This window comes from Athene noctua, chromosome 30, assembly GCF_965140245.1.
Source record: "Athene noctua chromosome 30, bAthNoc1.hap1.1, whole genome shotgun sequence".
In the NCBI taxonomy this organism is placed as follows: domain Eukaryota; kingdom Metazoa; phylum Chordata; class Aves; order Strigiformes; family Strigidae; genus Athene; species Athene noctua.
In genome coordinates, this window is record NC_134066.1 from 3,040,157 (window position 1) to 3,053,251 (window position 13,095).

General features: G+C 72.5%; 1 protein-coding gene across 2 annotated transcripts; it reads right to left on the reverse strand.

The window, feature by feature from the left end:
- Positions 1-1,140: 1,140 nt before the first annotated feature.
- On the reverse strand, positions 1,141-12,089 carry BAZ2A (bromodomain adjacent to zinc finger domain 2A). Of its 2 annotated transcripts, XM_074929402.1 has the most exons (28): positions 11,952-12,089; positions 10,910-11,494; positions 10,386-10,571; positions 9,821-10,012; positions 9,308-9,505; positions 9,172-9,232; positions 8,987-9,095; positions 8,746-8,847; positions 8,457-8,667; positions 8,284-8,345; positions 8,125-8,190; positions 7,850-8,041; positions 7,513-7,767; positions 6,964-7,178; positions 6,781-6,855; positions 6,508-6,670; positions 6,362-6,421; positions 6,148-6,283; positions 5,491-6,065; positions 5,001-5,226; positions 4,772-4,927; positions 4,516-4,679; positions 4,163-4,446; positions 3,946-4,078; positions 3,722-3,868; positions 3,404-3,633; positions 3,181-3,324; positions 1,141-2,897 (listed from the first exon to the last, which is right to left on the reverse strand). In XM_074929402.1, exons 1-28 carry the CDS (start codon positions 12,085-12,087, stop codon positions 2,729-2,731), a joined length of 5,232 nt encoding a protein of 1,743 aa, XP_074785503.1. In that variant the 5' UTR covers positions 12,088-12,089; the 3' UTR covers positions 1,141-2,728. The 2 variants fall into 2 exon arrangements, with proteins under 2 accessions (XP_074785503.1, XP_074785502.1); XM_074929401.1 differs by having other exon boundaries at positions 8,125-8,345.
- Between the last annotated feature and the right edge of the window lie 1,006 nt (positions 12,090-13,095).

A 13,095-nucleotide genomic window follows, 5' to 3' on the forward strand; every position in this document is an offset into this window, starting at 1 on the left:
CGGCCCGGGGGGGGGCAGGGGGCTGCGGCCCCTCGCCCCCCCGCCCGGGGTGACGCCACCCCCCCGGTTTCCAGCCATCACCCACCTCTCCCGTTGCTGCTATTGCCCGGCCCCCCCCCCCCCCCTTCCCCCCCCCCCGGGCATGGCCCCTTTGGTCGGGGGGCGCTGGCCCCCCCAGGGAAGGAACCAAAGAGGGAGACCCGCAGACGGCCCCCCCAGCGGCCGGGGGGTGCTGGGACCCCCCCCCGCTGAGCCCCCACCCCACTGCCATGGTGGGGGGGGGTCAGCATCAGGGTCCCACCAGCCCTGGGGGGGGCCCAAGCAGCAGAGGAGAAGCCGAGGCCCCCCCCCCCCCGGCCCCCCCCACCCCTTTAATTTATACGTAGCGCATTTTGTACAGGTTTTTAAGTTGCTTTTTTTTAAATCTCGAGAGGTTTCTAGTTTTGTATTTCTTCCTCCTGCTTCCGCGCTCGGCCCCCCCAAACCCCCCCCCCAGCCCCCCCCTCCCCGACAGCTTCCCCCCCCCCTCCCCTTCGAGGTTTTTTTTTGTTTTTGTTTTTAAATAAAAAGGCAAGAAAAGCAAATCTCTCCGGTGTGTGTGTGTGGGGGGGGGGGGGGGTGTGTCAGCGCAGCCCCCCCCAGGTCCCGGGGCCCCCCCAGCCGCCCCCCCCCGCTCCCCACAGAGGGCTCGGACCAGCGAGTGTCTATCAAACGTGAGTCGTTTATTCTCGAACGCGACACGCGGGGTCCTACAGCTCGTGGGGACATCAACAGGCGCCGGGGAGGGGGGGGGCCGCAGCCCCCCCCCCCCGCCTCCTGAAACCTTATTAAAAATGAGATTGGTCCTAAAAATATAGAAAGAAATAAATTTAAATTCACAAAAACCTGTACATTATCAAAAAGTCACTAAAACGACACGGCTGGTTATAGAAAAGGCGGCCGGCGGGTTGGGGGGGGCGAGGGGGGGGCCGCAGCCGGGGGGGGACACACACACACGATGCTCCCGGTGACGCCGCAGCCCCCAGCCGGGGGGTACCGGGGCTGCGGGGGGGGGGGGGGGGGCGAAGAGAAACGGCCCTGGCCCCCCCCCCCTCCCCGGCCCCGGGCCTAGTGGGGGGGCAGATGCCGGCCGTGGGGGGGGGGGGGGTGTGGGGGTAAGAGGGGGTGTCAAACCAGGGCATAGAGGCCGGGGGGGGGGGGGGCAAACTTCAACTGAACAAACACGAGAACGATACGGAGACTCCCGAAAAGTTTCCCACGACGGAAAAAAAAAAAAAAAAAAACAACAAAAAAAAAACCTGACGGATCCGAAACTTTACTAAAAAACAAACCACAAAAAAAGTTTGTTACAGCGCAAGTTATTTAGATAAAATATAAATATTTATGCGTAATATAAAGTCAGTTCAAATAGACTTCAAATCCACCTCTTATTTCAAAGCAAAAAAATAAAATAAAATAAAAAGTTTCTGAGGTTATCTGATAGAAAAAAGGCTACTTTGAGAGACGGGGGGGGCGGGGGGCGCGGCCGGGGCCCCCTCCTGCCCAGGTAGGTGAGTTGTTTTCAGTGCTCTGTGGGGCCGGGGGGGGGACGCGCCCGGGGCCCCCCCACGGCCCCGCCGAACCCCCAGAGCGAGTACCCGTAATATCCTGGCCGGGGGGGTGGGGGGGCCCCGGGCCCCTCCCTGGCTGCCCACGGTGCGGGGGTGACCCGGGGGCAGGGGTGTGTGTTGGGGGGGGGGGAACACCCCCTGCCCCAGCTTGGGCCCCCACCAGCCGGGGGGGGCCTCCTGCCCACCCAGTGCATCCCCCCCCCCGACCCAGTTTGGGTCTGGGGGGGGGCAAACACCCGCCTGAGGCTTCAAGTCCATGTTGGGGGGGGGTGGGGGGCCGGGCCCCCCCCCGGGGCCTGCAGTAGCGTCCCTGAGGGATCCCAGTCGGGGCCGTGGGGGCGGCCAGGACCCCGGCCCAGCCCCGGGGGTCCCCGTGTTGGGGGGGGGGGGGGGGGCAGGGGGGGGGGCCGGGCTCTTCCTGAGACGTGGAGGCAGGGAAAGGGGCTGCCGGGGCCCCCCCACCCTCCCCAGTTTGGTCCCTGGAGCCAGGTGGGGAGGGGCCGGCGCCCGCCCCGGCCGCGGGTCCGAGGGCAGCGGGGGGGGGGCTGCCCCGGGGAACCCCCCCCTCATAAAGTGTCTGCGCGGGGGGGGTCCCGGCCGGGGCGGCGAGGCGGGGGGGGGCTAAGTCCACTTTACTGGCCGTTAATGCATGTAGACGCTGCACAGGAGTGCTTGGACACATTCACTACGAACTATTGCTATTATTAAATATTCCCAGCGGGGGGGGCCGCTCCCCTCGGTTGGGGGCGGGGGGGGGGGGCGTGGCGGGGCGTGGGGGCTGTTTCTGTTCTTAATTAGAAAATAAAATTTAAAAGAAAGAAAGAAAAAAAACACCTCTTTTTTTTTTCTTTTTGGCTTACACAGTCTGTGAGTTTGTGGTGCTGGGGGGGGGGTCCGGACAAGGGGGGGGGTGGTTTGGGGGGGTGGGGTCCGGGCAGCGGGAAGGGGCCGCGGGTGCCCGCCGCGGGGCGGGAAGGGGGGGGCCCGTTCGCGCCGGCCCTGGGGGGGCCCCCCACGGGATCAGCAGGCAGCGAGATCAGCTCCAGAGGAGTCAGTTCTTGGGGGGCGCGGGGGGGACCCCAGCCCCGGCCGGGCGGGGGGGGCGCCGGCCCGCCCCCTCACGGGTTAGTAGCGTGTTTTCCCTGATAAAACTCCTCCCACCGGCTCTCGAAGAACTTGCGCATGGCGTGTCCGGCCTTGCCCACGGCCGAGTCGTCCTCGTTGAAGGTCTGGCAGTTGTCGAACACCAACATGGCGTCGGCCGCAAACTCCTCCGAGCTCGAGTACCTGCGGGCAGCGGCGCGGGGGGGCGGTTGGGGACCCCGAGGGACCCCCACACAGCCCCCAGGATGGACCCCCAGGCCGGGAGGGGCTCCCGTTCCCCTCGGGAGGGACACCCGCTCACCAGGAGGGACCCCCAGGCCCAGGAAGGACCCCCACTCCCCCAGGAGAGACCCCCCCATCCCCGGCAGGGACCCCAGCCCGCCGGGAGGGACCCCCACTCCCCCAGGAGAGACCCCCCCATCCCCGGCAGGGACCCCAGCCCCCCGGGAAGGACCCCTGCGCTCACCCGCCCCGCAGCAGCCGCGTGCGCATGGTGCCGAAGTCCATGGGGTTCTTGATGATCTTGCGGTAGCCGGGGACCAGGCGGGGGTTGACGGGCTCCAGGAAGGGCCACGCGTCCTCGTGCGACTCCATCTCCATCAGGATGATCCTGGGGGGGGGGGGGTGACAGGGTCAGGGGGAGCCCCCGGGGGCGCGGCCCCGGCTGCCACCCCCCCGGCCCCACTCACTCGCAGAAGGTCAGGTCGCTGGGGGGGCCCCGCAGCGTCGCGCCCCGGCGCTTGGAGGGGGACAGCCCCTCGCTGGCGTGGCGGGAGGGGGGGGGCAGCCCCTCGCGGCGGCGGGGGGCCCCCCGGCGCCGCGGGCTCTCCTCCTCCTCGGCGACGCTCCCCGCGAAGAGACGCCCCCGTTTCCGTTTCTTGCCTCGACGGGGCGAGACGGGGTCCTGGTATTCCGCTGCCTGCGGGGGGTGGGACACGGGGGTCACTGCCAGAGCCCAGGTCACCTCTGGCACTGGGGGGGGCACAGGGGGCTGCCCCCCGACCTACCCGGGAGACGCAGACGGAGCAGAACCAGTCGCCCTCGGGCACCTCCGTCATCTTGGGCCGGTGGCAGTAGAGGTGGCAGCCGCGGTCGCAGCCGTCGCACAGCAGCAGGTGCTCGTCGTCGTCCCCGCGCCGGCACACCAGGCAGGTCTGCGGGGAGGGGGGGCTCAGCCGAGGCGGGGGGGGGGGTCCCGGCCCCCCCCCCACAGCGCGGCGCGGGCTCTCACCACTCTGTTGACCGACTTCTCCCAGGCGATGGATTTCTCCAGCTGGTAGATGCAGAGGGAGACCTGGGCCGCGCTGCGGCACCGCTCCAGCGTCTGCCGCCACGTCCGGACGCGGGGGGTGATCTCGTAGGCGCTGCGGGGGGACGGGGGGGGCTCAGCCGGAGCCGCCCGCGCCCCGACGGCGCGGCCGAGGGGAGGGGGCGGACGCGGGGCTCACATCTCGGTGGGGCCCAGGCTCAGGTCCTCGGGGCCGCTCAGCACGGCCTTTTCCAGCACCACCTCGTGCAGCGGCCACAGCGGCTCCTTCAGGTAGCGCCGCTCCACGTTCTGCTCCAGCGCCGCCAGGCGCAGCACCGCCAGGTCCAGGGGGTTGGTGCGCTCCCGCCGCAGCGGCAGCCCCTCCCGCCGGCTCCGCACCGTGATGTCTTCCAGGGGCTCCACTTTGTGCTCGCAGTACCGCAGGTCGTCCCGCGTGGAGTCGGGGCCGGGGCACGTCCAGCCCTGCGGGGGGAGAGAGGCTCAGGGGGGGCGCCCGGGCGAGGCGGCGGCGGCGGCGGCGCCGGCACCCACCCGGATCTGCAGGTCGGCCATCAGCACGCGCTGCTCCAGCTCCTCCACCCACTGCAGCACCGAGAGGTCGGTCTCGTAGGCTCGCTCCATCACCGACCACTGGGCCAGGGCTTCCTGAGACACGGCGGCGCCGGCCGCCTCGGGGCGCGGGTGGAAGATGGGGTCTGGGGGCACAGGGGGGGCACGGCGGGGCTCAGCGCGGGGCCTCAGCAGGGGAGGGTTTGGGCAGCGGCCCCCCGGCGCGGGCAGCCCTTACCGGTGGTGCTGCGCAGGCAGATCTCCCGCAGGAACTCCTTGTGCTTGGTGAGGTGCTTGTGCAGCGCCTTCTCCCGGATGCCCCGCGGGTGCAGCGCCCGAGCCACCGCCTCCAGCTCCTCGGGGTCCTGCACCCACCACCAGCCGCTCTGCATCTCTGGAAGGCAGCACCGCGCTCAGCACCGTGCCACGGGCGGCCGCAGCCCCTGCCCCGGGGTCCCCGCTCTCACCGGGGGGAACAGGCTGCTCCGTCAGCTGCGTCAGGTACTTCTGCTCGATCTGCTTGAAGAATTTGGTTGGGGGCCGCCCTCGGCGCTTGGGCTGCCCCGGCAGGTCCTGGAGCTTCTCCAGGTTGCCCCGGCTCCTGGGGCAGGCGCCGTGGGCCCGGGCGCCGGCGTGCACCGGCGTGGAAGCGAGCAGGGGGGCCGCGGGGTCGTCCGCAGGGAGACCGTTCAGCTGGGGGGGGGCACGCGCGTCAGAAGGGCTGGGAACGCACCCACCCCCCAGCCCCCGATCCCGGAGCCCCCCGGGCCCTGGGGCTGTTTTGCTTCTTTGCAGGCTCGGCCTGGAGGGTCGGGGGCAACGGGACCAAGCCCCCGCTGCGCTGTCCCGGGGTGCCCGGTGGGTCCCACCCTGCTCCCCGCCTGCAGCCGCCCCGGGAAGTTCCCCCCCGCCCCTCGCAGCCCCACGCTGCTGCCCCGGGCGGGCCCACGCACATACCTGCCGGGCCGAGGCCTTGGGCAGCTCGCCGCGGGGCTGGCCACGGGGCTGCGCGGTGGCTCGTGGCGAGGGCTCGGCGGAGGAGGTAGCGAGGGGAGCTTGGTCGTCGCAGGGCGTCCGGGGCAGCAGGTTGAACCAGGGTCCCCGCTTTTCTACAGCCTCCGGGGCACTCTCCTCCTCTTCCTCCTCTTCTTCCTCCTCCGCGGGGTCCGCCGGGGCCTCGAGCGGCGGGAGCCCCGCATCCCCCTTGCCGGGGCTGCTGTCTGGGGTGAGAACGGAGCCCTTGAGCAGGGAGGACTGCGTCTGGCTCAGCCAGGAGAGGAAGGCGGACTGGCTGAGGTCGTGCTGGCTCTGCCCCAGCGGCACCGACTCCTCCAAGACCCCGTTGACCGGGGGGGGCCTGGGCCCGCAGTGCTGCGACAGCTCCTCCTTGCTCTTGCGGGGTCGGCCGCGGGAGCGCGAGGCCGTGCAGTTCGTCCGGCTGGGGATGGGCACGTCCACCGGCTCCTCCTTCACCGGGGGGACGTGGGGGGACGCCTTCTCCTCGGGGGGCTCCTGGGGCGGCGGCTCGGCCACTGCCAGGAGAAGGAGGAGGAGGAGGTGAGAAGCAGGGTCCTCTCCTGGCCGGGGGTCCCCCCCGCAGCCCCCCCAGCTCACCCTCTGCGCCCTCCACGAAGATGCCGCCCAGGTGGGGCAGGACCCAGTAGCGCCGCCGGTACCGGTCCTGGCCCAGCGAAGCCGCTCGCAGCGTCTGCGAGGACTGGAGCAGCTTCTTGCGGAAGAACATCTGCCTCTGTGGGGAGAGCGCAGGGCGTGAGGGGCCCCGCGGCGCCCACAGGGGCCGAGCCCCGGCCCTCCGCCGCCCGCTCACCTTGGCCAGCTTCTCGATCTGCCTCTCCAGCTCGGGGACGCTGGACGCAGACGTGTCGGCCTGCGGAGGGGACGGGACGCGTCAGGGAAGCGCAGCCTGGGGGGGGAAGGGACCCCCGAGCGCGCCGTCCCCTGCGGCCACCCCACCTCCTCCTCCCTGCGGGATTTCCGTCCGCGGGTCTCCTCCTCCTCCTCCATCTCCAGGCCGGTCTCCTCGGTCAGGCGGGAGCTGCGCCGGCGCCGCCCGTCCTCCAGGCCCGTGATCTCCGACTCGGGACGTCCCGTCTTCTTGGCCAGAGCCACCTTCAACCTGCCGGGACACCGCAGAGGCGTCCGCCACCCATCCCCGCGCGCCCCGAGCCCCGCAGCGCCCAAAAACTCACGCTGGGACCCCCCCGCCGCCCCCCCTCACCCACCCACCTGCGCAGTCGGCCCTCGATGATCCACTTGTTCTTCCTGTAGTTGGACATGTTCTCCAGGGTCTTGTCGATCTCGCTGCGAGGAGAGGGGGAGCTGGCTGTGGCGGGGGGAAGGAAGGGAGCCCCCGCCGAGCACCACGGCGCCCGCAGCGCCCGCAGCGCGTGGCGGCCCCCCCGCGCCCACCTGATGATGAGGGCGCTGCTGTTGAGCTCGTTCACCAGGAAGCCCAGGATGGCGGCTTTCTTCTCCGGCGGCAGCGCCTGGAAGGGTTTGGTCCGCAGCCCCTCGCACAGGTCCTCGCCCGCCCCGTACGCCGTCAGGAAGCAGCGCAGGATCTCGGAGACGGTGTCGCGGTTCAGGCTGATCTCCGACACCTTCTCCCCCAGGATCTTCAGGGACTAGGCAGGGCAGAGAGGGGGTTTCGGGGAGTCGCCTCCTGCCCCATGGTGGGGATCACCAGGAGGGATAAAAACGAGGGGAGAACACCCGCACCCTGCGGGTGGGAAAAGCAGGCCAGGAACCTGAGCCCGAGGGGGAACGAGGCGGGGGGGGGTCCCAGGCAGCTGGGCAGAGCCAGGCAGGAGCACCCCAAGGGCTGCCAGGGGCCGGCGGGCACAGGGAGAGGGCGCAGGGGGCACCAAGAGCTCCGAAACCTGGATCCCCCTGCCCTGAGGCGGCAGCAGCTGGGGCCTCCCCGGCTCTGAGACCCCAACGGGCAGGGCCGGGGCTCACCTGGCAGTACGGCGGCAGCCCGGGGTCGTAGAGCGCGGCCTGCAGCAGCCGCACCAGCAGGTCCTGCACCTCCCCGGCGCTGTCGCCCACCCCCAGCAGCCCCTCCTGCAGCACGCACAGGCTGGGCACGTCCTTGGCCGGGTCGAAGCCCAGGACCTTGCCGTAGCTCTGCAGGAACTCCACGACCGTCAGGCAGTTGGAGAAGGCGCGGCTGGGCAGAATGAGGCCCGGGATGCGGGAGAAGGCTGGCAGGGGCTGCGGGGGAGGAGAGGGGGGGCCGTCAGGGCCGGCGAGGCCCAGGGCAGGGCCCAGCCGAGCCCCCCACGCCCCAGCCCACCTGATGGTCCCCCAGGCACATGTCCTCCGTGGGCTTCTTCATCTCCTCCAGGATGAGCTGCTGCCGCCGCCGCTCCTCCAGGCGCCGCTGGGCCACCAGCCCCTTGTCAGCCTTGCGGGGCCCTTTGCTCTTCTTCTCCTTGGGCCGCGCTTTGTCCTTGCCCTTCTCGGGTTTGCCCTTCTTCTCCTTGGCCTGAGGACGGACCGGAGGACGCGTGGGGAGAGCGGCTCCATCTCCTCGCCCCGCGCCAGCCCCCTCGGACCCCGCGGACTCACCTTGGACTTCTTCTTGGCCTCCTTCGCTCTGGGCGCTTTGGCTTCCTGCTTCTGCTTGTTCTTGGCCTGGAAGGGACAAGCCCAGCTCAGGGACCCGGTGGCCTTCCCAGACCCGGAGAGGCCCCAGAGCCGCCCCGAGTCCTGCACAGCCGCTCGTACCTTCCGCCTCATTTTCTTCTTGATTTTGCTCATTTTCAGCTTGTCCTCGTCACTGAGCACCTCTGTGAGAGCAAAGGGGGGGCGGGGGGACGACAGTGAACAGGCCGCGGGGGTCCCACCAGCGCCAGGCTGCGAGGGGCTGCACCAGCCTCCCGGGGCCGGGCTGGGGGTACCTTGGGCTTCCAGCCTCTTCAGCAGCCGCGCGTCCGTCTTGCTCAGCAAGTCGACCATCTTGACCTTGGGAGGACGGCCCCGGCCGCGTTTCGCAGCCGGCGGCTCCTTGGCCTTGGCCTTCTCGGCGTTGCGGGGTCGCCCACGCTTGCCCGTGATGGCCTGGATGCGCGAGGGGATCTCCTCGGGGCTCAGCTTCACCCACTGCAGGCCCTGCGGCGCAAACCCGGGTCACCCCCCGCAGCACAGTGAGGGGGGGGCACAGGGGGGCTCTGCAGCCCCCAGACCCACCTCCGGGGTGTCCCGCTCCTCGTAGAAATCTCCCACCGGCATGCGGGGGCTGAAGCTGAAGTGCTCGCGCCGGACGTCCTGCACCACGTTCCTGCTCAGGTACTGGGGGGGGAGGAGGAGGAGGAGGAAGGCCGCGATGGGGGCCCAGCCGCGTCCGTCCGCTGCAGCCGGGGGCTCTGGCGGCACTGTGGCGGAGCGGGGCCCCGCGTCGGCCCCCACCCCGCTCCCCCCGGGCCCGTACCTTGATCACCTCCGGGAACTGCTTCATCCTCTTCCCGCAGGGCCCGTAGTACCAGGTCTCGCCCTGCCAGCGGTGGTTCCCCTTCTTGATCCGCACCTCCCGTCTCCACCTGGGCACAGGGAGCCTCAGCGCGGGGCGGGGGGGCGCGGGGCCGGCCGCGGGGAGGGGGGGCCGGGGCCACGTACCCGTGCTGCAGCGGGAAGCGCACCTCGTCCTGCGTGGCGATGCGCCGGCGGGGGCCGTCACCTGGGCGAGAGGGGACGGGGCGCTGGGCCGGGGCGCGCGGCCCGGGGGGGCTCCCGCGGGGGGGCTCGGCCTTACCTGCCGCCGCCGTGCTCAGCGGGGCGGCCTCCCCGCTCCCCGCCTCCGGCACGGCCGAAGCCTCGGGACAGCTGTCGGCGGCCTCCTCCTCCTCCTCCTCCTCCTCCTCCGCGGACGGGGCCGGGGACTCGGGCCCCAGCGGAGGGTCGAGCCCCTCCAGCCCCGCGTGGCCGCCGCCGCCGAGGTCGCCGCCGCCGTCTGCGGAGCCAAGGTCAGGGGCGGCACCGCGGGGCGCCGCCGCCTTCCTGCTCCGCCCATGGCACCAGAGAGCCCCCGCCTGGCCCGGGGGCCATGTGCCTGCGCATCCCCCCCCCCGCCGCGGCACCCAGCGGACCCCCGTGCCCGCGCCACCCTTCATTCCCGGGGGGATCCCCGGCAGCGGCCCCCCCCCGCGCTGTGCCCGGACACGAAGGTGCCGCGGGGGCAGGACGAGGCCGGCGGCGTGGCCACCCCCTCCCCGGCGCGGGGGGGGGGGGGCTGGCGGCCGCCCGGGGGCACCGGCCCGGCCCGTACCGTGCAGGGGGGGCGGCGAGGCGGGGCCGGCCAGCAGCCGGGCGGGCGGGGGGCTGGCGGGCAGCAGGCTGAAGGGGCTGGCGGCGTGCAGGGGGGGGCTGGCGCAGCGCAGGTCGGGGGGCGCCTCCAGGGGGGACTTGTCGGTCACCAGCTGCGAGTCGTCCATCGCGTACAGGTCCCCGGTGCCGGGGTCTGGGGGGGCGGGGGGGTGAGCACCGGGACCGGGCGGGGGGGCACACAGACCCACATCTCCGCTCCCGGGGGGCGCGGCCGGGCCCCCCCACCGGCAGCAGAGGGGTTAAGGGGCTCCGGCGCCCCCAGCCACGCCCCCTCCTCCGGGAAGCGGCGGAGCCCAAAATGGCCGAGGCGGCGGCGGGGGCTGCTCCCAGCGCGGAAGTTGAGGCGCCGAGGAACCGCCTCGTCACGGAGCCGGCAGGGAGGGAGGGAAGGCCGGAGCGCGGCGGAGGAGGCGCGGGAGGACGCGGGCCCGCCCCTGCCCGGAGCCTCCGCACGGCCACGGCCGCCCCGCGGGGCCGGAGCTGCCCCCCCGGCCGCACCCCCCTACCTCGCTCCAGGGACTCGAAGGGCTCCAGGGGGTCTTCCCCGAGGATGGGGGTGTCCTCCAGGCGCGGGGCGATGGGCGACGTGTCCCCCAGGCACCCGCTGCCCACGCCGGGGGCCAGGACGGGCCCCTCCTGCCCCAGCGGCACCGCGCCGGGGGCAGACCCGTTGTAGCCGCAAATCTTCAAGTCTAAAGGGAAAAAACGACCGAAAACAGACCCGGGGGCTGCGGGAGGTGACGGAGACAGAGGCCGCGGCCCGGCCCCCCCGCCCCGGGGCATCGCCCGCCACCAGCCGCCGCCGTTCCCCGCCCAGCACCCAGCGCCCCCCCCAGCACCCGGGCCGGGGGAACGCGCCGTGTCCTGCCCCGTTTAACGAGACCCCAGCGCTAACCCCAGGTTGTGCGAGGCCAAACCTCCGCCGGGACGCGGGGCCGGCGGGTCGGGGGGGTCGGGGCTCCCCGGGGAGCACGAGACACCCGACTCCACTCCAGGACACGGCACCCCCCCGGCAGCGCCGTGCTCCTACCTGGCTGCGCCTCCTCCAGCTCCAGGCTGCCCACCAGCCCGCCCCCGTTCTCCGCCATGGCGGGGGGCAGCTCTTTGGCTGCGGCATCGGCGTCTCCGGCGCCGGCGCCCGGCTCCTGCGGCGGCAGCGAGAAGGGCTGGGGGCCGGAGCCCAGCATGGGCGAGGGCTGGGCAGCCGTGTAGAAGCCGCCCGGCCCGTTCGGCATCAGCTCGAAGCTCTGGTCGTGGAAGGAGTCGTACAGCTCCTGCGAGTCGAAGTTCAGCCCCATGGGGCCGGGGGTGCCGTTGCCCCAGAACTCCTGCCCGGCACCCCGCAGGTTAGTGCCGTGCCCCGGGGACGCCGGCCGGGACCCCCCGGCCACGCCGTTGAGCGGGAACTGTCCGAGGCCCGAGAGCGGGGGGGCGGGGGGGCTGCCGTCCTTGAGGCCGCCGGCGCCGGCGGGCGGGTACGGCGCGTAGTCCCAGAGGCAGTCGTAGGGGCGGAGGGGCGGCGTGCCGGCGGGCGGCGAGCTGGGGGAGAAGGTCCCTGAAGTACTGGGGTGAGATACAGTAGAGAAGCCATTGACATTCATGCCCCCGTTCAGACCTGGAAGGAGCCAGAGCAGAGACAGGGGGGTCAGCGGCACCGCGGGGGCCGTTCTCAACGCCCTCCCTCGCGCCGAGTCCCCGCCGGCGGCGGACGAGAGGGTTGGAGGGCAGATGGACGATGGGGCCCAGCAGCCCCCGAGCCCCCAGCCCCGCCGTATGACCATCCCCTGCGCCTGCGCGGAGCTGGGCGGTCGCACCGCTGAGACCCCCCCGGCGCAGCTCAGCGAAACCGGCCCCACGGTGGGGCTGCGGCGGCGGTGGGCCGAGCGCCGCGGGGTGCCGGGATTAGCCGAGCGCTTGGCAGGGCTGCGCCGGATCAGCTGACCCGCCAAATCCACGCAGGGACCTGCTCCGGCGCGGCCGCTTTTCTAGGCCAAGGCGGCGGTGGGCACGCGACAGACCCCGGCCCCTGTCCCCACGACCCCGGGCTGCGCCGGCCCCGCGGGGACACTTACTTTTCCCTTGCGGGGGGAAGCTGAGCGGGGAGCCGTGGGCGAAGGGGCTGTCCCCTGAGGCAGGCGTGGGTTTCGGTCCTGAGGCAGCGGGTGCAGAGGAAAGGCCAGTGAAGTTAAAATGGTTGTTTGTTTCCATTTCTGTGGAAGGGAGAAGAGGCACCAGGATCAGCTGCCGGTGGGGACCGGGGCTGCCGCGAACACCCGGCCCTCCCACCCGCCGCCGGGGCTTGGGGAGGGCAGGGACCCTCCGGTCCTGCGCTGGGGCAGAGCTGCTCCCCGCGGGGAGCCCAGGGCAGGGCGAGCTCCTGACACGGAGCTTGAGGGAAACGTGGCGGGGCCGGGGAGGGCGAGGAGCGACAGCAGAAGCCCCCCGGGACCGCGACGCCCCTCGCCGGGCCCCCGGCGCAGCAGCCTCTGCCGCGAGCTGGCCCAGGCCCAGCGGCTCCGGCGGGACGAGCTGCCACCTGCGCGAGCGGAGCTCGTCACCGCGCTCCAGCGTCCCCAGGGATGGCCACCACCGAGGGACCCCGCTGGCCACCTGCCCGCGCTTCTTCCCACACCGGCTCCCCGGTGCTGCCACCCCGGAGCCCCTGTGCCGGGGTGAGACCGCGGGGGCTCCGCTGGGCTCCTGCCCAGGGCCCCCACGGGGGCTGTTTCCCAGCGAAGCGCCGGCCCCTCTCGAGCAGCTCGGTGACCCCGCGGGGCCCCGGCACAGCCCGCTGCTCCCCGGGGACAGCGACGCCTCCGAGGTGGGCGACAGCCGGTGCTGCCTCAGCTGCAGTCGCCCCCCAGCCGCTGGGGAACCCGCACCCCATGGCACGGCCCCGGCACAGACCCGGGCCCTGTCCCCCCCCCGTGGCAGCGCCGAGGCAGGATCCGGCCTCGTGTCACCGTGAGCAGGAGCTGGAGCCCCGGAGCTGCTCGGCCGGGCCCGGGCAGGAGCTGCCGGTGACCTTCACCCCCCGGGAGCATCAAACGCTCCCCACGACCCAGAGCCCCAGGAGCGGGGGCTCCCGGCGGGGGCCGGCCCCGGGGTGGGCTCTGCCGTGCCGCCGGCACAGCCGGCAGCTGCCCCAGGGGCTCCCGGCACGTGGCCGGGGAGCAGATGGCGCGGGGGAGCCGGGGCCCCGCCAGCCCGGCAGAG

Excerpts from the sequence above, each read along its gene's own strand:
- BAZ2A (XM_074929401.1), bottom strand. The coding sequence starts at position 12,087 with ATGGAAACAAACAACCATTTTAACTTCACTGGCCTTTCCTCTGCACCC. Across the intron at positions 10,572-10,909 it reads GCTGGAGGAGGCGCAGCCAG|ACTTGAAGATTTGCGGCTAC; the intron begins GTAGGAGCACGG and ends TTTTCCCTTTAG. Across the intron at positions 5,227-5,490 it reads CCAAGGCCTCGGCCCGGCAG|CTGAACGGTCTCCCTGCGGA; the intron begins GTATGTGCGTGG and ends GCCCCCCCCCAG.